This window comes from Cynocephalus volans, chromosome 6 (assembly GCF_027409185.1).
Source record: "Cynocephalus volans isolate mCynVol1 chromosome 6, mCynVol1.pri, whole genome shotgun sequence".
Taxonomy (NCBI): Eukaryota; Metazoa; Chordata; class Mammalia; order Dermoptera; family Cynocephalidae; genus Cynocephalus; species Cynocephalus volans.
The window spans coordinates 137,043,069-137,069,424 of NC_084465.1; the positions used below are offsets into that span (position 1 = coordinate 137,043,069).

The following is a 26,356-nucleotide window of genomic DNA, read 5'->3' on the forward strand; positions in this document are numbered from 1 at the left end:
GTAAATCAATAAAAAAAATAGAAATCTTAATAAGAAGATAGGGAAGGATATGAAAAGCCAATTTAGAAAATAAAAAAATAGAAATGGCCAACAAATATATTAAAAACTAAACACAGTGGTAAACAAATAAGTGCAAATTAAGACATCGGTTTTCATCTTGAAGATGAAATTAGAAAAAATGGGAAAAAAGTTCTAATACACAGTACTAAAAGGAGTTTGGGTCAATAGTCATTCTCATAAACTGATAAAAGGGGTATGAATTGGAACAATATTGTGATAAACTGCTGGACAACTCATGACATTTTTATTTTTTTATTTTTATTTTTTTAAAAATTTTTATTATTATGAGTATTCATGAGATACAAATTACCAGAAATTGCTTTTATACCCTGTGTCCCCATCCAATTATCCCCAACCACCATCCCCCTTTCCCCCCCACTCTGCTTTGCAGCCCTAGGAATGTTCCCTCCTTCTGTAAGACAACCGCACTACTGTGGTCTTTCTTTCCTTCCTTCCTTTCTCTCTTAGCTCCCACATACGAGTGAGCACATGCAGTATTATCCCTCTGTGTTTTGCTTATTTCACTCAACATAAGTTTCTCAAGGTTCATCCATGTTGTTGCAAATGGGAGTATTTCGTTCTTTTTTATGGCAGAGTAGTATTCCATGGTATATAAATATACCACACTTTCCTTATCCAATCATCCATAGATGGACATTTAGGCTGGTTTCATATCTTGGCTATTGTAAATAGAGCTGCGGTGAACATGGGAGTGCAGGTATACCTTCAACATGATGTTTTCCATTCCTCTGGGTATATACCCAGAAATGGGATTGCTGGGTTGTATGGAAAATTTATCTGTAGTTGTTTGAGAAACCTCCATACTGTTTTCCATAGTGGTTGTACTAATTTATAGTCCCACCAACAGTGTAGGAGTGTTTCCTTCTCTCCACACCCTCGTCTGCATTTGTTATTCACCGTCTTTTTGATTTTAGCCAGTCTAACTGGGGTGAGGTTGTATCTCAATGTAGTTTTAATTCGCATTTCTCTGATGACTAGTGATGTTGAGCATTTTTTGTGTATCTGTTGGCCATTTGTATGTCTTCCTTATGACATTTTTTAATTTCATATATTGTTTGATGCAGCCCCTTCACTTCTAGGAATTTATCTGAATAATCAGGAATGTGTACAAGGCACTATAGTCATTTATGTTAGAGTATAAATCAAAATCAAAAATAATAACCCAAGTGCACAAAAGGAAAAAATTAATAAACTAGGGTATACCGTGCATTCCTATACTATGCTCTAAAAATTATGCTGCAGAAAAATACCAATGGCATGGAGAAAAGTTCGGATGTTCTTTAAAAAAATCCTACTAACCCATAGCAAAAAATACATAGCAAAATTACGAGACATGTGCATATAAAAGATACACTATTGAAAAGGTAACAAAATATGAATAGTAGCCATTTTTTGGATGTTAAAATGACAGGCAATTGTCCTTTTCTTTGTGTTCATCCAAAAATACAATAAAACCTCTGCAGTGACACTCCCCATAATAATGGGAATTGGGAAATAACATAATTGATGTCCACCCTCTGCCTAGCCCCAGTTCTCAAACAAGAACAAGTCAAAGTCCTTCTGCATGCAGAAAGGATCACAAGAAGGGGAGAGAAAGACCATTAGGGGAAACAGCAGGCAAAACTGTCTAGAAAACAGAGGTGGGGTCCCCACACCTTTGGTAAAGTCATAGTCCAATTATCCCAGATGGGCCAATGAAACAAGAACCAACCAACCAGGACATTCAAAGAATAGCTGCCACTGTTCTGGAAGTCCCAACCAGCCATGGGGTATATGCATATAACAGATACAGTATTGAAAAGGTAACAAAATATGAATAGTAGCCATCTTCTGGATGTTAAAATGTCCTTTTCCTTGTGTTCATCGAAAAACATAAAATAAAACCTCTGCAGTGACACTCTCTACAATAATGGGAATTGGGAAATAACACAATTGATGTCTGCCCACTGCCTAGCCCTAGTTCTCAAACAGGGACAAGTCGAAGTCCTTCTGCATGCAGAAATGATCACAGGAAGGGGAGGGAAAGGCCATTAAGGGCAACAGCAGGCAAACCTGTCTAGAAAACAAAGGTGGGGTCCCCACACCTTTGGCAAAGTTATAGTCCAATTATCCCAGATGGGTCAATGAAACAAGAACCAATTAACCTGGACATTCAAAGAATAGCTGGTGCTGTTCTAGAAGTCCCACCCAGCCACAGGATCCTGAATCATCACCATGGATGTTTAAGCCAGAATGGACAACCGCCATTAAAAGGTGCCAAACCACAGCCAAGACCTGGATAGTTTCCATGGAGCGACTTTGGAACTCCAAATAAGCTAGTTATGCAGGCATGTGCTGGCCATTTCACTAACCTCACAATAATCCAACCCCTCATTTCTAATGATAGATTATTTGGGAACTCATGACATTATGGCAGGGTTTTATTGGATTTCTTTCATAATCAAAAATCAAATTAATATCATTTAAGAAAAAAATATTAAATTAATACTTAAGAAAAAATATTCCAACCACTTGGAAATTTAAAAGTACTCTCCTAAATAACTATGGAGATTAAAAAATAATTAAATGTAATTATAAACAATTTAGAATATATATTTTTAAATCTGAATACAAGGTATCCAAATATAAGAAATGAGTCCAAAGCTTCATTCAAAGGAAAATTCATAGTATTAAAATTTTTGTTACAGAAGAAAAGGAAATAATAACATAAGTAAATCAAGCATTCACTTCAAGACATTAGATTGGAAAAAATGAAATTTTAAAATATAAAAGTAACACAAAGAAGATAGAACACAGAAATACATCATAATTGAGAAATAAATCCAAGAGCTGATGTTTGAAAAACAAGTGAACCAGTGATAGACTTGGACAAAGCTTATTAGAAAGAGAATTGTTGTACTGAGGTCATATCTTAAAAACTATTCGTATATTTTTCTCTTTTGTCTTTCTGAGTATATAACCTTCCCCTAGCCAATTAGAAACACCTTTTGGGGGAGGATGAAGAGGTTAAGAGTTCTTACTGAAAGAATGAAAAGAGAAAAAATAAGGTAAAATCCCACATTAGACAAGCAAACTAGAATCTGCTGCAGCCCCAACAGAAGAGTTTCCAAACTGCTCTTATTCTCCTGCTTTAACACATTAACAGCCTTACCCAGGAGACTCAGCACCTTGAGTTTTCCTAGTCCTCACAATTGAAGGCTTAGGTTTGAGTCAGGCCTGGAAGTTTGAGTCAGGGCAAGGAAAATATGAAACAGCGGGGAGCCTGCACATTTTCAGAATTGAGAAAGGGTGAGAGGAAGAGGAGAGTTTGTTTGGAAGAGAGAAAGCTGGGGACAATAACAAGGTAATAACAAGGGCAGAGGGGGCATTGCCGTCTCCTCCAATTAGAATTCTGGAAGTAGATCACCTCTTGGGCAGTCCCCAATCCTGAGATTAACTTAGCATAGGGTCACATCTACTTGGTGGGGCAAGGAGAGGGAAGCCCTGATATTTAGTTTCCTGAACCAACCTTGGTTCTTATATATTTAGCTGGGCCCTGAAATAGCTGAGAGACTGACCGAGGAGCTAGCTAGCTGGAACTGAGTAAGAGAGCATTATAACTAATCTTGCAGAGTGACACCAGGAGAGAACCAAAAGAGAATCTTCACTGGGTCCCTGAGAGGTAGCACCAGTGGGAGCTCAGGGGAGGCCAAGACCGCGGGAAGTACCAGCAGGTACAATGCCTGCGGAAGAAGAAGGAACCACAAGCTGCAGATCTCATAACTGGCTGTCAACAGGGTGCCTGGCCACCAGATAGAAAGGGTACAATATCACCCTGGAGATTAGAGGAGTCAAAGGATTCCGTGATCACGAACACCAACTCTTAACTCTACCACATCTTCTGAGCCCCTCTCCATCCTATACCCGGATATCATCTTAAAGTGAAAAGAGGTGGTGAAAACAGTCAGAAAGACTGTGCATTTGTTCCCAGAGGGAATAAACATTACCAGAAAGAGTTGCTTTCATTGTCACATCTAAGTGCACATTCACTGCCCATCTGGTCCAGCACCTATGAAAAGCTGCACAGCAGGGAGATTAAGAGTATGGGATTCTGAATCTGCATGCCCTGACTCTGGCTCCACAATTTAACTCTATGATTTTGGGCCTCATTTAATCTCTCTGTGCCTCAGTTCCCTCATCTATAAAATGAGGATAATAATAATCTCTCAGTATTTTTTAAGGATTGAATGAGTTAATGAATGGAAAGTGCTTAGGTCAATGTCTGGCTCTAAAAAAAGTTCATTAAGTGTTGGCTACCCTTATTACACTTAGCATCACCACCTAGAACGGGGCTTGAGGAAGAAGATCAGAGCAACTACAGAAAAATTAAGAAGTTACAATTTCTCTATACAACCAAGTAGGATGGTGGGTTAAAATTTGTATCCCTGCTACATAAATAATCAAAATCATAAATGATAAAGGGGATATAAAATAGATCAAAAGATAAAGAGGATTTTACAAACAGAATGGTATAAATTAAAAAAAACTTAATAAAATGGACCACATTCATAAAAATATGAATTGCCTGTATTAGCTCAAGAAGTATGCCCAAAGAAACTGAAAAATTCATCAAAGAATTACCTCTAAAAAGACCTGGGACCAGATCATTTAATGAGTACATTCTTTCAAACGTTCCCAAAGAGGCAACCACAGAATCGATAACAGTCTCAGGACTTCCAAAACGATAGAATGTTCCCTATTTGATTGAGAAAGCTAGGTTACTATAGTACACAAGCCTGCCTAAAATAAGATGACAAGCCAATGTTTTTCTCAAAAGTTTTCATTACTCCAGAATTTCTTAGTCTGCTAATACGTTGTGAAGTTGAGGGTTGTGGCAGGCAGTGTTGTTGTTCATGTCAGAGTTCCTTCCAGGTATTTCCAGACCCTTCTTAGGGCCAAGACAGAGCCACATGAGATGGAGCCTGAGTCATATGATCAGAAGATTAAAGTGGACCCAAAAGCCAAGAATACACAGAAGGACACATGGAGGAATAGGGATTCACAGGAAATTTTTTTTTTTTAGAAAAAGGAAAGAGTGTACAAGGTTGCAATCATACTACCAATGCTGGGGCACGAAGCAGTACATTCTGCTTATGAAAACATAAATCGATTCAACACTTCTAGGAAGCAATTGACAATGTAATTTAGAAACTAAAATGTACATAGCCTTTGATTTAATAATCCAACTTCTATTAGTCGATCCTGGGTAACTGATTTAAAGTGAAGATAAAATGTACCTATAAGCATGAACTTAATAGAATTGTTGATAGTAAACAAAACAAAACAAAAAGATGAAACAACCTAAATGCCTAAAAATAAAAGCAGTTGAATAGATTATGGCACATTTATATGATGAATTACACAACAGTCAAAAGCAATGTTTTGAGGCACAAAATTAGTGACATGTATGGGTCTATGATTTTGAAGGAAAAGGTGGAACACAAACTACAAGGTATAATCTCAACTATGTTTTTAAGGTATACGTATATAGAAAAGACTACTGCAAGAACGTAACCCAAACCCAACTGCAATATGGTCCCTGAGGGAGGGCCTCTGAGTATCAGTTTCTTTTAGGATTTCTCCTGTTGTCTAACTTTCTGCAATAAGCTGTATCACTTTTATAATCATAAAAATATAAAAACGAAATGATTATTGCATATGGATCAATACTCATATGAATGATAAAGAAAAATGTGTTGAGTCTCCATTCACTAAGAACAAAAATATTCCTAGCACACAGAAAAACTCCATTCCTCCAAACCTGAATCTTAATGCTGGTTTGCTTTAAAGCAAAGGGAAAAAAGCAAATCATCCAAATCCCTCTATAAAGACAGGAGTGCTTCTCTTGGGGTTTTCAACACAACATTGTGGAGAGAACTCAGCACCCATAATTTAAGCGCAGCTGTTTTAGTATGTTCCTTGGCTGCAGGAACCTTCACATCGAGGCTCAGGCTTTAAAAGGTTGAGGGACTGTGAGGAGTGCCTCCATCTCTCTCTCTCTCTCTCTCTCTCTCTCTCTCTCTCTCTCTCTCTCTCTCTCTCTCTCTCTCTCTCTCTCTCCCCCCCCCCCCCGCCTCAGTACCTGTTTGTGGGGTGCTGTGCTGGGGTCGCCGGGCTCCTGGGCATCCTCAACGCTGCGGGGGTGCCGAGGGTGTCCTCCCTGCTTTCCTCCATCAAGAACCTGCACAGCCAAGGAGAAAACTAAGTTATTATACCGCGCGGTGAGCCTCTGGCTGGCAGGCTGGGCACTGTGCTCGAAGCCGGCCCGGGGCATCCTGGCACACCCCAGCTCCCGGGACAGTCCCAAGCCCGGAGTTGTAAGAGCCTCCCAGCGCGAAGGAAGGGAAAGCAAGGACCAGAACGGAGAGCGCGGGATTCCGATGGGGAACCGGACGGCAGGTCCGGCTCCGCAGCTCTCTCGCCGACAGCGACGCACCCCGATCGGTCCCTCTCCGCCCCAGCAGGTGCCCGCCCGGTCCAAGTGTGGCCTTTCTGCGACCCCCGACCCCGCCCACCCTCAGGCCCCCGCGGCCCGTCGGCGTGTCTCCGCAGTGGTCAAAAGTCTTTGCGCCCAAGTCAAGCGGATCTGCGGCCGGGGCTTCGGGGCTGCGGGGCTCCTGGGCGCCCGGCGGGGGTGCGCGGGTCGGCCCGAGCGCGGCGGGTGCGTTACCTGGAGCGGGCGGGCGCGTCGGGCGGGCACCAGAGCGGGCGCAGCAGCAGTAGCAGCAGCAGGCTGGCGAGCAGGGCGAGCAGCGCGCCCCCCGGCCGCATCCTGAGCCACAGGCGCCGCCGTCGCCGCCGCCGCTCCCGGGGCGAAGCGCAGCCCCGGCGGACCCTACTCGCTACTCCCGCCGCCACCGCGGCTGCAGCCCCGCACACCCCCAGTGCTCAAAGGCGGCGGGGGCCGGCACACTCGGGGCACCCCCGGCCCAGCCTGCACCGTGCTGGCGGGCAGAGGAAGAAGCCGCGTCCCGGCTGGCTCTTCTCCCACCCAGCCCCGGCCCGCGGAGCTCGGCGCTCGGCTGGCAGCTGACGATTCGCCGAGCTCGCCGCCTGTCCTCCCAGAGGCGCTCCGAGCTGCTGCGGGCTCTGGTCACCGCCGCCGCCTCTGCCGCCGCCGCCGCCGCCGCCGCGCGGGGTCACCTGAAGGTTGGGGCGTGGGAGCTCAACTCCGTGCTGATTGGGCTCCAACTTTTCCGCGCCCTCACCTTCTGCGGAGCGCCCGCGATCTCCTCGGAAGCCCACGCAGCCCACCCAGTCGCACCACGGGTCCGTGTGCGTCGCAGCGGCTGAGAGGGAGGACTTGGAGGGGCGGAAGAGGAGAGAAGAAAGGGCCCACTTCAAAAACTTTGAAAACTGTGGAGTCGCTCTGCTGGATCCTCCCACGCATGAAGTCTGCTAGGGACTTGGTAGCTGTTGGGTGGATCGTGGCACTGAATGGAAGCGGTAACCTGCCCTTGCTGAAATGTAGATTCAGAGGGACGGTCTGTGGATACCCGAGACCACGAAATCTTGAAGGGTGGGCAAACCACCTCCCGCAAGCCAAATCCACCCCTGCCTGTGTTTGTAAATAGCTTTATTGGAACACCTCCATGCCCGTTACTGTATTTGGCTGTAGGGTCTATGGCTGATTGTGCACTACAAGAGCAGAATGGAGTAGTGGCAACAGAATTGTAAAGCCCACAAAGCCTGAAATACTTACTATTACACTTTTCATAAAAACTGTAGGGACTGCTGTTAAATTAAATATGCAAGAGGCCATTAGCCTGAGGCTGTCTCAGCACTTTGAGTCCCTATCTAATAATCCTAAACCTAATTTAGGACATTACAAACTGCACAGTTTTAGCCAATCACAGCAGCCAACTCATCACAGCATGTCCATATGAAGCAGGTGTGCCCTAGCTACAGCCTATCAGGTGATTTCTCTACTTTGCTTCCTGGTTCAGCCTATAAGAGCTGCGGCCCACACTGCTGGTTGGAGCTTTCGGAACTCCTCTTGTCCTGAGTGCTGCCCCATGCATGTGAATCTTCTTTGCTCAATAAAGGTTGCTAAATTTAATTTGTCTAAAATTTTTCTTTTAGTACTGCTATGAACTGAATAACATATTCAAAATTCATATTTTGAATACCTAAGCCCCAATGTGGTGGTATTTGGAGGTGGGATGTGATTAGTTGATGAAGGTAGAATCCTCCCAATAGGATTAGTGCCCCTACAAGAAGTGACAGGAGGGAGTTTGCTTTCTTTCTTTCTGTTCTCTGTAATGTGAGGACACAGCAAGAAGGCAGCTATCTGCCAACCAGGAAGAGGGCCACATAGAACCTGACCATACCGGCACCCTGATCTGAAACTTCGCAGCCTCCCAAACTGTGAAAAATAAATTTCTGTTGTTTCAGTCAGCCAGTTTGTGGTATTTTTGTTATAGCAGCAGAAACTAAGACACAGACCACTGGTCTAGAACATATTTGTTAGTAGCTCATTTATTGCAGAAGAGTAATCCAATGACAATGAGACAGTCTGGCTCTCCAATTATTTATTTAGAAGTGGGCTTCATTTAGCTCAGCCTTAAGTTATCCTGACTACACATGGCCCGTGGACTGCCCAAGTCCCCACTGAGCAATCTCTCTGGGTTTTACCCTTAACTCTGGACCCTTGAGGAACATCAATAAAGCATAAACCTCACAGTAGTTATATGCTTGCTCATTAGATGAGCCACTTTACTTTTGTATAGATCTGAGATTTTTCTAAGAGCACCCCTAGGACTCCACCATCTTGGGAGTATGTTGATAAAAAAAAACTCTGAAAAGGCTTAAACAAGTTAGCTTTCTGATGGATTTTGGACGTGACTGGCACCATTGTGCGCACAATAAGCACAAAATAGCTGGCCACCTTGTCTTCCACTCCAGCACCAAACCCCTCCCCTATTCCCTGTACGAGAAGCCTCGTAACTTAAACAGAAACCCTTTTGCTTCTGCAAGGATGCAGTCTCCACCCTGGTCGCATAGCTTCCGCATTAGCATAATGCCCCTCCTTGATGATATCAGCCAGCCCTTGGCGCCCTATATAAGCTCACCACCCCCACACCTGGTGCTGTACTCCATCTTGAGGGCAGCCCCAGGCTGCCCTCCACTTTGGGCACAGCCTGGTAAATTCTTTTCCTTTAATAATGCTTGATCAGTACCCAGCATCTTGGCTCACTTTCTTTCACTTTCCAAGTAGCAAAAGCAGTTATATTTCAACTGGAGTCTCCTGGAGGCACAAGGTTTTAACCTGAAGGAGGCCACTGTGAAAGCCTTGTGGGGAGCAAACAGCCAGACAGCTAAATAAAGCTCTCACCAGTGATTTTGTCACAAGGAAATAACATGTATCAAGAAGAGAAATTCAAGGCTGCCTAGTCCCTTTCTGAAAGTTTTGCATTTAATCTAAAAATATTTGGTTGAAAAAAATCAGAACTTTGCACATAGTAGCTGATCAATAAATGTTTGGTCCATGAATGAAAACCCTTTGGAACTAATATCATTCTTAAAGAGAAAAAGGATCAAAATACTGAAAATAAATGTGACTGGAAATACGATTTTCTTCTATAGCTCATCATTGCTGTTAAAGGATGTACTAGCCAAGAAAGAAAAAGCTGCCACTTTTACGTAAGACTGACATTTTTAGGGATCCAGGTGCTTATCTAAGTCTGATGTAACAAAGTAATGCTATATTCAGATAGTGCTAATATAATGATCCAGTTATATTTATTTGAAAGTTCAAGCCCTCTGCTAAATAAATAGGATATGGCACAATTATCTTGAAAATGGAAGAGTTGTCTGGATTTCAAAGATATTCTAAATTTTGTTTCTCTTAGTGCAGAAGAATTGTGCAGACAACTCATGCCGAAGATGGTTTGCAGAAAAAGAAAAGGGCATTATCATATCAGCCAGGAAGCTACAATTTCACCTAATTTACTAAAGTTTAATATTTCAGCATAGCTGGGCTCAAAGCAACAGCAGAAGAGTTAGCCTTGCACTGGGTTCCCTAAACACTCTTGTTGCAAATGAAGTTACTTTTTATCAAGCCAGTGGCTATCACCAGGGGACACACAAAAGTCCATTTTAATTGGAAAACTGAGAGCAAAGTTTCAATGGGAATTCTGAGCTAAAGTGTCAAAATTTGAAAACAGGAAACCTTATTACAATCTTTGTAATTTAAGACTTGGTTAGTAAAATATGAATTATTTTGCTTATCCTTGGGAGATAAAGGAACCTGACAAAAACATGATTCCTTAAATATTATCAGCTATAGAACTAATACTGGAAAATTGTGTATTTGGTAACTTAACATTTGCAGGTTTGACCAGCTATCCTAAAGATCTATTCCATGTAGTAATTTGAGACACTGCTGGGGCCAGGAATCAACACATAAACTCAGGCTGATGTGTAGAAACTGTTCCCAAACTGCTGCTTGAGCCTCCCTCACTAGCCGGTCTGCCCAGCATCTGCCTCTCATTTGGCCTTTGTTATTCTTTATTCTCATCATCGATGCCCTCACTTTCATAAAATGACCTTTTAAAAGTGATTGGGAACTTTTGATATATAGAAAATGTCTGAGTAATTGAAACTCTTCCTGAAAGTTAAAGAAGATTCTCATTTTTTTGATGTAAGGTTTTACATACAGGAAACAAGTGACTTTCAACAAAAATGATGACTCCATGAAAAGCTAGAAATGTATGATTTCCGTAGGCACAGATTTGGGGATTCATGAAGATGAATCACAAATATCAAGTGTCTACCATAACTATACAGATATAGACATGCACAATATATGTATACACTATGTATATGTGTACATATATAAATATAAATATACTGAGATACACACACATATATATCACTGGTATGTATGAGCAGGGACCCTCAATATAAAGAAAGAAAGGAATACTGTGAGAAATAGAAAATTGATGCAACAAAGAATCTTTTCCTTCATTTGGGCGACAACTTTTTCCTCTCTGTCTAGAGAAGATGGTTTCTGATGTTTCCAGACTGCTTGATTTTTTTTTTTTTTTTTTGTAATATTAAAGATTTGTGAGGACTGCAGGACAATAGCACATTCACAACATTAAACTACTCCTTGGGGAGGAAATTTATTAGACGAGTATAACCAATGATATACATTTTCAATAAATCATAGGATATAAATAAAAGTAGAAATAACGTTAAGAAACCAATGACCTTGTAGTGTGGGGGGGTATCTCTTCAATTATGTCTTATTTCTGACTTTTGCTCACTGCTAATTGAATATAAAAAAAATAGAAGCAATTCCACATATAAAATAATTTTAACTTTAAGAATAGTAAACTAAAATTACAGAACAAAAAATAAAGGTTGTTATTCACTTTATAAAATAGATTTTTAATGTCTAAAACATTTAAACTTCCAAAACTGCTCTCTCTGAAATCAGCTTAAAAGATCATGAAGGATCAGAAAGAGAAATCGAAGCAATTTATTCTGAAAGTATAAAATGGTCACAATCCCATTCCAGAAACTCCCGAGAATGCCTGTTAAACGTGAACTAATTGGACAAGAATGCCAAGTTCGAAACACAGCTCCATGAGGGCTGGCTGGTTAGCTGTCTTGGTAGAGCATGGTGCCTATAACACCAAGGTCAAAGGTTTGGATGCCCACACCAGCCAGCCATCAAACAAACAAACAAAAAACACAAACACCTCCCCTATTTATAACCTTAGATTTGTAGGAAAGAAGTGGAAAAGTTTTGAAGGCCCTACTAATACTCAGTTTGGAAGAGCAAATGCTAGACGTAGGCCGCAACATAAATAAATAGCAATCAGTTTGAATGAATGGCCAGGGCTGCAGGGTTAAAAAAAGAGATGGGTTAAAAACAGAACTATTTCTGTTTTCACTGAATACAGCTTTCTTGCCAGAGAAGTGATGACCTAGAGATAATGCTAATTGCTATGGGTTAAATGTGTTCCCCAAAAGTTCATGTATTAGAAGCTTGACCTCCATTGAGACCAAAATGGTCTCAAGAATGCCAGGGAAAGAAAACTGATTATGGTATTTGAAAGGTGGGGCCTCTAAAAGGTGATTAGATTGTGAGGACTGTGCCCTCGTGAGTGGATTGACCTATCCATGGAGTCATGAGCATGGTTCTGGTAGCTTTATAAAGAGAATGAGAGAGAAGATTAGCTCTCTCTTGCTTAGTCCATTCCCACCACGTGACACTCTGTTTGCCATGGGATCCTGTAGAGAATTCCCACCCAGGAGAAGGTCCTCACCAGATGTATTCCCTGGACTTTGGACTTCCTGGCCTTTGAAACTGTAAGAAATAATTTTCATTCCATTATAAATTATCCGGTTTCAGGTATTCTGTTTTAAGCAACAGAAACAGACTAATACACTAATCTTGTGAAGAGATACTACACAAGAATGCTGTAGCTACTGACTGAAGTCAATATACCAAAGAAAAATAAGCACCTATTCCACCTCCCCAATAAACAAAGGGCCTTTGAGCCATTGGTTTTTACACTGAACTGGCCTCTCCCAGGATATCCTGCATAATTCCAGGACCTCACTGAAGGACCAGGCAGAACCCCAGTTGTTTCAACAGATTGAGGGATGGAGCCTGAGTGTGAAGAGATAATATACAAAGCCTGCTATATTTCTCTCCCCAACTTCTCTTCCCTGCCTCTTCATTCCGTACAAGCTAAGCTATAAGCAAATAAATAACTAAACAAAAAATATCCAATAGCAAGACCTTAATGTAAAACTAAGTCTCAATAAGCGCACAAATAAAAAGGAAGGACTGCCAAAGATTTTCCATTCATAATATTCTTGGCAAGTAGCAGGAAAAAAAACCAAACATGACTTCTTTCAAAAATGAGTAAGCAGAAAAAAATTATGCAAAATTTTTGCAAAATATAAGATGAAAGGAATGTAACCAGTAAAAAGGCAAATGACAAATACATGTTGAAACAAGACTTACTCCAGGAAACAGCAGAAATTGTAAGCAACAACCACATTATACTCTCCAGGAAATTTTTAAATGAGGGTTTTCTAAAAGTTCGTGGAAAGATTTACAGTGTTGTTTAATTCCATTTTTCCATGAACTTTTTGAAGTACGCTCATATGATATAAACACTATGATACGAGAATTCAAAGAAGAAATAAGAACTGGAAGAAGAAATAGTAAGGCAATGTAATGTGATGAAAATTGAGCTGACAACAGTAAAAACAAAAGGAAACAAAAAGCCATTGCAGAACCCAGGATTATCTCAGACGTCTAAGGAGCAGAACTTACATGGCAAAGTCTGAATTATTGTCATAGAGACTGGACTGGTGACAACTACAAAAATACACAAAGAAAAATATATCAAATAGAAAAAAATCTTTGTATCAAAGATAGATATTAAATATATATTATATAGGTATTGGGTATTCTTTTTAAAAATGAAATATTAAAAATATTTAAGGACATAACAGAAGAAAACTTTCCTGAAACAAAGAAATATGTGAATCTGTGATGTTTTGTGTTCTCCTCATCTGAACTCATTATGCGAATTCATGTGAACAAAGAAATTTAATAGAGAACAGGATTATTCAAAGACAAAGAAAGAATCCTAAAAACATCCAAACAGAAGAAACAGGTAAAAATTAAACTGGCTTCCAACTTCACCTCAGCAACATTAAACTCAAAAGAAACAAAATTGTACTTACAGGGCTTTTAAGCAGAAAAGATGTGACCCCCAAATTCTGTACCTAACTAAGGTAGTTTTCATAAGTAAAAGCAAATATTTTTGCATATGAAATTTTCACATATTTTCAAGTATTCAAGAACTCTGTGTATATAACTCTTATGTATGTATCCTGGAAAAAAAAATCAACTTGAGCCATAACTCAACCATAAAAAATGAATCAAGACAAGTAATTTGCAATGAAGGAGTCTTAATAACAAAGAATTCAGATAGAAATAAACCATTTTAAAAACAGAATTAAGTATAAATAATAGAATTCCACAATATAAGCATTAAATTTTCTTTAAAAATAGCCACATAAGAATAAAATAAGAGTTTCAAGATGGCGGCGGCTGCGGCGGCTGGCGCGGAGTAGCTGAGGTGGAAAAGGTGGCCACTGGGCCTCAGGCAGCCGGGAAACTTGTGGACCTTCCTCTGGCCATCTCTTAAGGGAGGACTGCTGCTGCTGGCCGGTCGTGGGGGCTCAACGCCACTTTGCCCCCGGCAGGAGAGGCTGCCTCATTTACAGGCAACAGCTTTGAAGTGTGGAGCAGGAAAAGAACTGATTCTTAGCTGCAAAAGTGAGTCTTGAAACAGGGAACACGGCGCCAGGGCTGCTGTGGATGCAGCCAGGATCCCGGAGGCTGGGGCCGCACTGAAGGCGGCCAGCTGCCCTATCCAGGATTCGAGGTTTCAGGCCGGCATTAAAGAAGATTCCTGGGAGCGCCCGAGCGGCGCCGCGACTGAACAGCCCGAGGCGGCAGCGCCGAGAACACGGAAGGCAACAAACCAGAGACAGAGCGAGCGCCCGACCTGGCACAGCACTGTGAGTGATCCCTGGCACAGCTCTGTTCGGGGGGTGGATGCCCACGCGGCTCCCAGCCTGCACCACCAAGCCACTCACTGCCCCGGTGCTGCCTCCATTTTCCCAGGTGCGGGCAGCTCCGCCCTGCTCGGCCATCACTGAGCCCATTTGCTTGGCCTGGCGCGGGGCTTTCCGGACCCTGCGGGCCGACCTCCTCTCCCACTCCCTCCACGGTTCTCTAGCAGGGCTGGGGGTGTGGGGCGTCCCGACCAGTTTTGGGAGGGCTAGGAAGTACGGGCGGGCTGACTGTCACTCCACCACACCCTGGACTCCGGCCCGGTAAACTTCCTGTTACTGGGAGGCAGATACCATCTCTGCAACCACCAGTTTGGAAAAGAAGCCTAACGAATTTCTGGTTGGGAATAGTGTGGTAGGAGAGTTCCCAGGTCCGCTTGAACCTGCCGGAGAGCAGGCTACAGGCGGGCACTAGACTCGGTTTATACCGGGGGGATACAAAGGTGAACAAGACCCGAGAAAGATCTACACAGTGCTACAAAGGCACCCAGAGAGACCGGTCGTCTGTGCCTAGCAGAAACCTGGTAGACTTCCTGGGCGAGGCGGTGCTGAGCAGGGTCTTGAAGGCCCAGCTGATAGGCGAGGGGTGCAGAAGACACGCCCCAACCCAGCACAGTGTGCACAGAGGGGGGAGACGTGTGGCCAGGGAGGCGGAGACTCGACAGAAACCACACACCCGGTGGGGTCGCCACTGCACGATCTAACAGCCTGGGCCAGAGCACACGGAACGGGGAGAAGTCCTGTACAGAAAGTGAAAGCTCAACAGAGATCACACACCCTGTGGTACGTGATCCACCAGCCCAGCAGAGTACAAGCTGACCAGAAAGGTGGATCCCCGGAGAAGCCCAAGACCCGAGGCAACCACACACACAAGACACTAGAGGCCAACTGAGCAGTCACAGCGGGAGCCATACCAAATTGGCAACCACAGCAACATCCTAGTTAGTCATTAGTCTTAAACCGGTGGACTGTGAAACCCCCTGCCACAATGAATAAACACCAAAAAAAAGACACCAGAAATACAAAAAATCAAGAAAGTACACCACCAAAAGTTAATAAATCTCATACTCTAGATCCTACAGAACAAGAAGCCCTTGAAATAACTGACAAGGAATTTCGAGTGATAATTCTAAGGAAACTGAATGAGATACAAGAAAACTCAGCTAGACATCATGATGAAATGAGGAAAAGTATACAGGATCTGAAAGAGGAAATATACAAGGAAATCAATGTCCTGAAAAAAAATGTAGCAGAACTTGCTGAACTGAAGAAGTTATTCAGCGAAATAAAAAACACAACGGAGAGTTTAACCAGCAGGCTTGTCGAAGTTGAAGAGAGAACCTCTGAACTTGAAGATGGGCTGTTTGAAATAACACAAGCAGACAAAAAGAAAGAAAAAAGAATCAAGGACATGGAAGAAAATCTGAGAGAGATATCAGACAACCTCAAGCGCTCAAATATCCGAGTCATGGGTATTCCAGAAGGGGAGGAAAATGGAGATTCCATTGAAAACATATTCAACAAAATAGTGGCAGAAAACTTCCCAGGTATAGGAAAAATCACAGATCTTCAGATCCAGGAAGCTCAACGATCTCCAAACGTATTCAACCCAAAAAGGCCTTCTCCAAGACATGTCATAGTCAAATTGGCAAAACTCAGAGACAAAGAGAGAATCTTAAAAGCTGCAAGAGAGAAGCGTCAAATCACCTATAAGGGAGCCCCAATCAGGTTAACATCAGACTTTTCATCACAAACCCTAAAAGCTAGAAAGGAATGGGATGATATTTTCAAAATACTAAAAGACAAAGATTGCCAGCCAAGAATACTCTACCCTGCAAGGCTATCCTTCCGAAATGAGGGGCAAATAGTATATTTCTCAGACAAACAAAAACTGCGGGAGTTCACTACCACAAGACCACCCTTACAAGAAATCCTCAAGGGAGTACTGGGTTTGGTTCCTGAAAAATAACTACCACTGCCATAAAAACCTAAGAAAAATCTAAACCCGCTAGTACAATAAAAATGGCATTCATGAAGAGAAAACAAGCTAACAAAAACACTATCTACAACCTAAGGAACCAACAAACAAAGAAACCAAACAGTAAATCAGAAAGCAAGGAACAAAAGACACCTAAGACAACCAAACAACCAATAAAATGCTAAGAATAAATCAACACCTTTCAATAACAACTTTTAATGTTAAAGGCTTAAATTCCCCAATTAAAAGACACAGACTGGCTGACTGGATCAAAAAGCAGGACCCAACTATATGCTGCCTACAAGAGACCCACCTCACCCATAAAGATTCACACAGACTAAGAGTGAAAGGATGGAAAAAGATTTACCATGCAAACAGAAAAGAAAAACGAGCTGGAGTGGCTATTCTTATATCTGACAAAATAGACTTTAAACTAAAAACCATAAAAAGAGACAATGAGGGACACTACTTAATGATAAAAGGACTGATCCATCAAGAAGACATAACAATCATAAATATGTACGCACCCAATGTTGGAGCAGCCAGATTTATAAAACAAACTCTATTAGACCTAAAGAAGGAAATAGACACTAACACCATAATAGCAGGGGACCTGAACACTCCACTGTCAATATTAGACAGATCATCTAGGCAAAGAATCAGTAGAGAAACACAAGATCTAAACAAGACTCTAGACCAATTGGAATTGGCAGATATCTACAGAACATTCCACCCAACAACCTCAGAATATTCATTCTTCTCAGCAGCACATGGATCATTCTCCAGGATAGATCACATATTAGGTCACAAATCAAGTCTCAATAAATTCAAAAAAATTGGAATTATCCCATGTATCTTCTCAGACCACAATGGATTAAAACTAGAAATTAATAACAAACAAAACTCTGGAAACTATACAAACACATGGAAATTAAACAGCATTCTACTTAATGACATATGGGTCCAAGAAGAAATCAAGCAGGAAATCAAAAAGTTTATTGAAACTAATGAAAACAATGATACATCATACCAAAACCTGTGGGATACTGCAAAAGCAGTATTGAGGGGAAAATTTATTGCATTAAATGCTCACTTCAGAAGAATGGAAAGATGGCAAGTGAACAACCTAACACTTCACCTTAAAGAACTAGAAAAACAAGAACAATCCAATCCTAAAGTTAGCAGACGGAAAGAAATCATTAAGATCAGAGCAGAACTGAATGAAATTGAAAACCAAAAAACAATTCAAAAGATCAACGAATCAAAAAGTTGGTTTTTTGAAAAGATAAATAAAATTGACAAACCATTAGCATGGCTAACAAAAAAAAGAAGAGAGAAGACTCAAATAACAAAAATTAGAAATGAAAAAGGCGATATTACAACTGATTCATCTGAAATACAAGGAATCATTCGAGACTACTATAAACAACTATACGCCAACAAATTTGAAAATCTGGAGGAAATGGATAAATTTCTGGACACACACAAGCTCCCAAAACTGAACCGTGAAGACGTAGAAAATCTGAACAGACCAATAACAATAAAGGAGATTGAAGCTGTTATCAGAAGGCTCCCAACAAAGAAAAGCCCAGGACCAGATGGATTCACAGCAGAATTTTACCAAACATTCAAAGAGGAATTGACACCGATTCTTTACAAACTATTCCAAAAGATTGAAACGGACGCAAATCTCCCAAACTCATTCTATGAAGCAAACATCATCCTGATACCAAAACCAGGTAAAGATATAACCAAAAAAGAAAACTACAGGCCGATATCCTTGATGAATATAGATGCAAAAATCCTCACTAAAATACTAGCAAACAGAATACAGCAACACATACGAAAAATTATTCATCACGATCAAGTGGGATTCATCCCAGGGATGCAAGGTTGGTTCAACATACGCAAATCAATAAATGTGATACACCATATTAATAAACTCAAACACAAGGACCATATGATCATCTCTATAGATGCTGAAAAAGCATTTGATAAAGTTCAGCACTCATTCATGACAAAGACCCTCTATAAGTTAGGTATAGAGGGAAAGTATCTCAACATAATTAAAGCCATATATGCCAAACCCACTGCCAATATCATCCTGAATGGGGAAAAGCTGAAAGCTTTTCCTTTAAGAACAGGAACTAGACAAGGATGCCCACTCTCACCACTCCTATTCAACATAGTGTTGGAAGTACTAGCCAGAGCAATCACAGAAGAGAAGGAAATAAAGGGCATCCAGATTGGAAAAGATGAAGTCAAACTGTCCCTGTTTGCAGATGACATGATCCTATATATCGAACAGCCTAAAACCTCCACAAAAAAACTGTTGGAATTGATAAATGATTTCAGCACAGTAGCAGGATACAAAATCAACACACAAAAATCAGTAGCATTTCTTTTCTCCAATAGTGAACATGCAGAAGGAGAAATCAAGAAAGCCTGCCCATTTACAATAGCCACCAAAAAAATAAAATACTTAGGAATTGAGTTAACCAAGGAGGTGAAAAATCTCTATAATGAGAACTACAAACCACTGCTGAGAGAAATTAGAGAGGATACAAGAAGATGGAAAGATATTCCATGCTCTTGGATTGGAAGAATCAACATAGTGAAAATGTCCATACTACCCAAAGTGATATACAAATTCAATGCAATCCCCATCAAAATTCCAAAGACATTTTTCTCAGAAATGGAAAAAACTATTCAGACATTTATATGGAACAATAAAAGACCACGAATAGCCAAAGCAATGCTCAGCAAAAAAAATAAAGCTGGAGGCATAACACTACCTGACTTTAAGCTATACTACAAAGCTATAATAACCAAAACAGTATGGTACTGGCATAAAAACAGACACACTGACCAATGGAATAGAATAGAGAATCCAGAAATCAACCCTCACACTTACTGCCATCTGATCTTTGACAAAGGCACCAAGCCTATTCACTGGGGAAGGGACTGCCTCTTCAGCAAGTGGTGCTGGGATAACTGGATATCGATATGCAGGAGAATGAAACTAGATCCATACCTCTCACCGTATACTAAAATCAACTCAAAATGGATTAAGGATTTAAATATACACCCTGAGACAATAAAACTTCTTAAAGAAAACATAGGAGAAACACTTCAGGAAATAGGACTGGGCACAGACTTCATGAATACGACCCCAAAAGCACAGGCAACCAAAGGAAAAATAAACAAATGGGATTATATCAAACTAAAAAGCTTCTGCACAGCAAAAGAAACAATTAAAAGAGTTAAAAGACAACCAACAGAGTGGGAGAAAATATTTGCAAAATATACATCTGACAAAGGATTAATATCCAGAATATATAAGGAACTCAAACAACTTTACAAGAAGAAAACAAGCAACCCAATTAAAAAATGGGCAAAAGAGCTAAGTAGGCATTTCTCTAAGGAAGATATCCAAATGGCCAACAGACATATGAAAAAATGCTCAACATCACTCAGCATCCGGGAAATGCAAATCAAAACCACATTGAGATACCATCTAACCCCAGTTAGGATGGCTAAAATCCAAAAGACTATGAACGATAAATGCTGGCGAGGCTGCGGAGAAAAAGGAACTCTCATACATTGTTGGTGGGACTGCAAAATGGTGCAGCCTCTATGGAAAATGGTATGGAGGTTCCTTAAACAATTGCAGATAGATCTACCATACGACCCAGCCATCCCACTGTTGGGAATATACCCAGAGGAATGGAAATCATCAAGTCGAAGGTATACCTGTTCCCCAATGTTCATCGCAGCACTCTTTACAATAGCCAAGAGTTGGAACCAGCCCAAATGCCCATCATCAGATGAGTGGATACGGAAAATGTGGTACATCTACACAATGGAATACTACTCAGCTATAAAAACGAATGAAATACTGCCATTTGCAACAACATGGATGGACCTCGAGAGAATTATATTAAGTGAAACAAGTCAGGCACAGAAAGAGAAATACCACATGTTCTCACTTATTGGTGGGAGCTAAAAATTAATATATAAATTCACACACACACACACACACACACACACACAGACACACAGACACACACACACACGCACACAAACCGGGGGTGGGGGGAAGAAGATATAACAACCACAATTATTTGAAGTTGATACAACAAACAAACAGAAAGGACATGGTTGGGGGGGAGGGGGGGAGGGAGAAGGGAGGGAGGTTTTGGTGATGGGGAGCATTAATCAGCTACAATGTATATCGACAAAATAAAATTAAAAAAAAAAAAAAAGAATAAAATAATAAATAGATTCAATAAATCTTAAATGAAAAATTCCAATATATGGTAGATAATGGAAAAGATGAAATAAGAATGAAGGATGTAGTGAAAGCACCTTCCTTTCCTCATCTTTGAGGATAAATATAAATAATTAAATCATTAAAAAGCTTGTTAGTCAAAACAAGTAATAAGAAAAAAGAAACAATGTCTAAGTTTCTTCCAAAGAAGAGAAGAAAGAAAGAAAACTCAGGCTTTTAAACAAAATATAGAAAGAATACCAATTCAAGCAATATACTGATCTTTTACAAACATTTAGGAATGTTTCATAAAATACAGCAATAAAAAATTAATGAATAGTTGAGTTCTCAGTAAAGAAAGAGAAAGCCACAGGTTCCAGAACTGAGGAATGAACTGAAAAAAAGAACAGTGAGCATACAATCTGACACCACAGCTCACTTACGGTGCATTATCATCCTTGTAACCTAGAGATTTGGTTATAACATTTAGGCAGCGAACAGAAAAAAGAGGACTAGGTTCCCACTTAAATAGCATTAGAATGTAAATTCCTGCATAAAGTTTTGTTGTTATAAGAAAAACAAAAATCTGAACTAGAAATACAAAGATTCACACACCTGTACAATGACAATTGTTTATCTCTGCCTGAGCTCTGGAAAGAATTCTACTCTAAAACAAAACCTTTGCCTTGTTTGGATTTGAGGCTCAATTTTATACCACCCAAGTGGTCCTGTAATTAACATAAAAATTGGTCCCTCTCTGACTAATGATGCCCTGTGGTGCATGGCAGAAAAAATGCTAACTATTCCAGTTCTACAAAATCTCAAAGAAATGGAATCTTGCTAAAAATGAACTTAAAAGCAAAAATTACAAAACACTTAATGAATTCACCATGAATATGTCTTGGTAGATACAACTAATGGAAGGATGATGGATGATAGCCCCCAAAATCAGACATGTAAACAATAATCAGAAAAAGAATATCACTAAGATATGAAAGAGTGGATCAATACGCTGAGAAAATTAATGTAATAAAAGAAGCAGATTTTTTCTAAAGAGCCAATAGAACTATGAGAACTAAAAATTAAAGTCATCAGTATAAAAATAATCAATGGATGGATCAAGTGACAAAATTATACATGGCTAAAGAGAGAATCAATGATCTGGAATACCAATATGAAAAAATTACCTATTGAGAGATAAAGGGATGGAAAACATGAAAGAGAGGCTAAAACCCTGTAGAAAAGAATAAGGAGGTTTATATTGCTGTTATCTGTTGCTGCATAGCAAACCACCCCAGCACTTAGTGGCTGCGTTGGTTAATTTTAGGTGTCAACTTGACTGGATTAAGGAATATGTACAGACCTCGTAAAGCATTATTTTAGTTTGTGTCTATGAGGTTTTTTTCCAGAAGAGATTAGCCTGTAAGGTTAAGTGGAATGGGTAGGAAAGATCTACCGTCAATATGGGCAGGCACCATCCAATCTACTGGGGACCAGAGAGAAAAAAAAAAACAGAGGAAAGTGTGAATCTTTTTGCTCTTTCCTCTGCAGCTGTGATACATTTTTCTCTCCTGTCTGTTGACATCTGAACTTGAGATTCTTCAGCCTTGAGTTCCAGGACTTAAACCAGTGGCACCCCCAGCTCTCAGAATTTTGGCTTTGACTAAGAATCATACCATCGGCTTCTCTGGTTCTGAGGCTTTGGGACTTGGACTGAGCCACACTACCAGTATCCAGTTTGCAGATGTCCTATTGTGGGACTCCTCAGCCTTCATAATCATGTTAGCTAATTCCCTTAATAAGTCCCCTCTCATATTCTTTTGTACATATCCTATTGGTTCTGTATCTCTGGAGAACCCTAACTAATACAGTGGTTTAAAACAATAATCATTTTATTGTACCTAAATATCCTGTGGGTCAGGAATTTATGCAGCATTCAGTTGGGTGATACTGTTTCACATAGTGTCCAATATTGTCTGGAGGGTTCAATATGGTTTCACTCACATATCTTGCCCTTTGGTGTAGATGGCTAAAAGGGTGGACTCAGCTGAGACAATAAACAGGATGGTCTACATATGAGGTTACTTCAAAAATTCATGGAAAGATTTGTATTATCTTTTAATTCTATTTTCCACAAACTTTTTGAAGAACCCTCGAATGAACTCTCCAGCATAGTGAATTCAGGATAACCAGACTTCTTACATAAATGCTCATGGTTCCCAGTGAAAATGTTCCAAGAGGCTAGGGCAAAAGCTACAAATTTCTATAACCTAACCTTGAAATTGCCACAATTTTACTGTTATATTCTATTGGTCATACAAATCCCTAAGTCTAGCATAGATCCTAAGGGACAGGAATTAGGCTCTACCTGCAGGAGAAATAAATAATTTGTAGCTATTTTTAATCTACCACCATCCAATATTTATGTAAAGGGAATTACAGAAGGAGGAAATAGAGAGAATGGGGGAAAGGTGATATTGGAAGAAATAATGTCTGCAAACTTTCCAGAATTAATTAATGACTTGAAACCTGTCATAACAAGTCCTCACATTCAAATATAGAAACACTGTAATAAAACTTCAGAATTCCAAAGACAAAGTCTTAGAGGCAAAGAGGAAAGAAATATAACTTACAAAAAAAAATGATAACTGGATTATAGCGTATTTCTCATCAGCAAAAATAGAGCACTAAAGCTAACTGAATCTTTAATGTGCCAACAGAAATAACTATCTGAAATTTTAAATCTGGCAAAACTATCATATAAAGGTGAGGGTAAACTAAAAAGTATTTACAAAGGCAGAAGAAAAGTCCACAGACCCTTGCTGGAAAGAAAAACCATAACTGGTAAATTTCAGCAGAAAAGAAATTAACCCCAGAAGAAAGGAATGAGATGCAAGAACAAAAGTGAAAAAGGAAAATGGTAAAACAGCATTGACTATATAAAACCGAACAATGATGACTAATCTGTAAAGGAAATGACAAAACAAGACAGAGAATAATAATGCAACAGACGAGCAGGAGGGAACAGAGTTAGAACATAATAAGGTCCTTGTCCTAGTCAGGAGTTGGGTAGAAATAGTAGTCACCTTTATATATTTTACTAAAAAATAGAAATATAACTCTTAAACCAGTGGAAGAGAAAAGGAAATAAAGAAAAATCAATCCATTCAATAAAGATAGAAAAGCAAGGGGGGAGGAGGAAGTGAATAGAATTCAAAAATAAAGCACAAAATAAAATGGCATAAATAAATTCAAATATATCAGTTTCATAGTGAATATAAATAAACTAAGCTGACCAGTTAAAAGACATAAACTCACAGATTAGATAACAAAATGACACAGAAAAGATGAAAATAATGGTATGTAAAATGATATACAAAGGATATACTAGACAAAAGAAAGCTACAACAATATCAGACAAAACAGACAGAGAGGTAGAAAGTATTGTTAGAAATAAAGAGGATCATTTCATAAACATAAAAGGCATGATTCACTATGTAGAGATAAAAATCCTGAATCTGTATGGAACAACCAACAAGATAACCTCAAATTATACAAAAAAAAAAAAAAAAAAAAGGTAGATCCAACACACCTCACTTTCAAAGAAACAGAAAATCAGAAAAAACATGAACTGAATAACACAATTCAGAAGAACACATTCTTCTCAATCTAACCTGGAATACCTCTGAAAACTGGCCATATTTCAGTCCATAAGGCAAGCCCCAACAAATCCTGCATAATTATCTTAGAAATCATATTCTCCGATCACAAATCAGGAAAATTAGAAACCAATTTTTAAAAGATTAATAAAACCACTCCTAAACTTAAACATACTTTCAAATAATCCATGTGTCAAAGAGGTTATCTTAATTAAATTTAGAAAATATTTACACAAACCCATTAATGAAAAGACAACAAACCTAATTGCGGGCAGTAGTGAAAAAAGGAAAACTTTCAGCCTTAAATGCAAAAGCTAAAAATAAAAAATTGAAAATCAATGAGTTAAGCATCCAACTTAGGATGCTGGGAAAATATGTCAAAATAAACCCAAAGAATATGAAATGCACCCCCCAAAATGCATAAAAATGTAATAAAATTGCGAGATCAATCCAAGTAATTTATCATCCAAATGATAAGCTACCTTAGTCTAGGTCCTACCTCAAATCTCCAAAAGCAAAGCTTGGATAGGGGCTTTTATGTAAATAGTTTACTTAAAAATAAATCCCTGGTAATGGTTACCAGAGGCTGAGAGGGGAGGAGAGTGGGAGGAGGAAAAGTGGTGGACTAATGGGAACAAAACTATGCTATTTACCTTAAGTGAGTCATTGCACAGTATGTGCATGTATTGAAACAACACACTGTACCCCACAAACATGTATGAGTAAATGTTAAAATAAAATAAAATAAAAATAAATCCCTGGGAGGAGGAGTGAGAAATTGGGGAAAGTAAAGCAGAGGAGAGAAAGCCAGTGAAAAAGAGTATCAGTGAATTAGACACTCCTGTGGGTAACAGGCTTGATCTAGCCAGGGAGTCTCTTATGAATCTCAAAGAATGTGCCTCAGTATTGTCTGCCTAAGGGAAGATTGGCATTTCTCCATAGCTCCTGTTACACATCACATTTTCAGGTGGCACAAGAATGAATGACAGGTATCCTGCAGTGGTACCATGTCCCTATATTGAACTTGGATTCATAGGAGAATGTTTCTATATTAACAAATTCTTCCCTTTTTAAAAGCTGAAAGCTCTTCTCTTAAGAACAGGAGCAAGACAAGGATGCCCACTCTTATCACTCTTATTTTACATAGTATTGGAGGTAAGAGCCAGAGCAATCAGTCAAGAGAAAGAAATAAAAGGCATCCAGATTGGAAAAGACAATGTCAAACTGTCCCTGTTTGCAGATGACATGATTCTATATATAGAAAAACTTAGACTCTACCAAAAAATTCACAATTGATAAATGATTTCAGTAAAGTTGCAGGATACAAAATCAATGTGCAAAAATCAGTAGAGTTCTTATACTCCAATAATGAACTAAAAGAAAAAGAAACCAAGAAAGCAAGCCCATTTATAAAGAGTCACCAAAAAACAAAAAAAATACCTAGGAATCAATTATACCATGGGGGTGAAAGATCTCTGCAACAAGAACTACAAATCACTGCTGAAAGAAATTAAAGAGGACACAAAAGATAGAAAGACATCTCATGCTCTTGGCTTGGAAGGATTAACATTGTGAAAATGTCCTTATGACACAAAGCAATCTAAAGATTCAATGCAATCCCCATCAAAATACCAATGACATTCTTCACAGAAATAGAAAAAACAACCCTAACATTCATATGGAACAACAAAAGATACCGAATAGCCAAACCAATTC

The 26,356-nt window shown here is 39.8% G+C and overlaps 1 protein-coding gene across 1 annotated transcript in view; it reads right to left on the reverse strand.

The window, feature by feature from the left end:
• The window catches only part of ST8SIA6 (ST8 alpha-N-acetyl-neuraminide alpha-2,8-sialyltransferase 6), a 123,143-nt gene extending 116,252 nt beyond the window's left edge, over window positions 1-6,891 (reverse strand). Inside the window, exons 1-2 of the mRNA XM_063101336.1 lie at window positions 6,791-6,891; window positions 6,203-6,301 (exon numbers count right to left, since the gene is read on the reverse strand). Of these exons, the coding sequence (XP_062957406.1) occupies window positions 6,203-6,301; window positions 6,791-6,891 (200 nt within the window). The remainder of the gene's footprint in view (window positions 1-6,202; window positions 6,302-6,790) is intronic.
• Window positions 6,892-26,356: the final 19,465 nt, after the last annotated feature.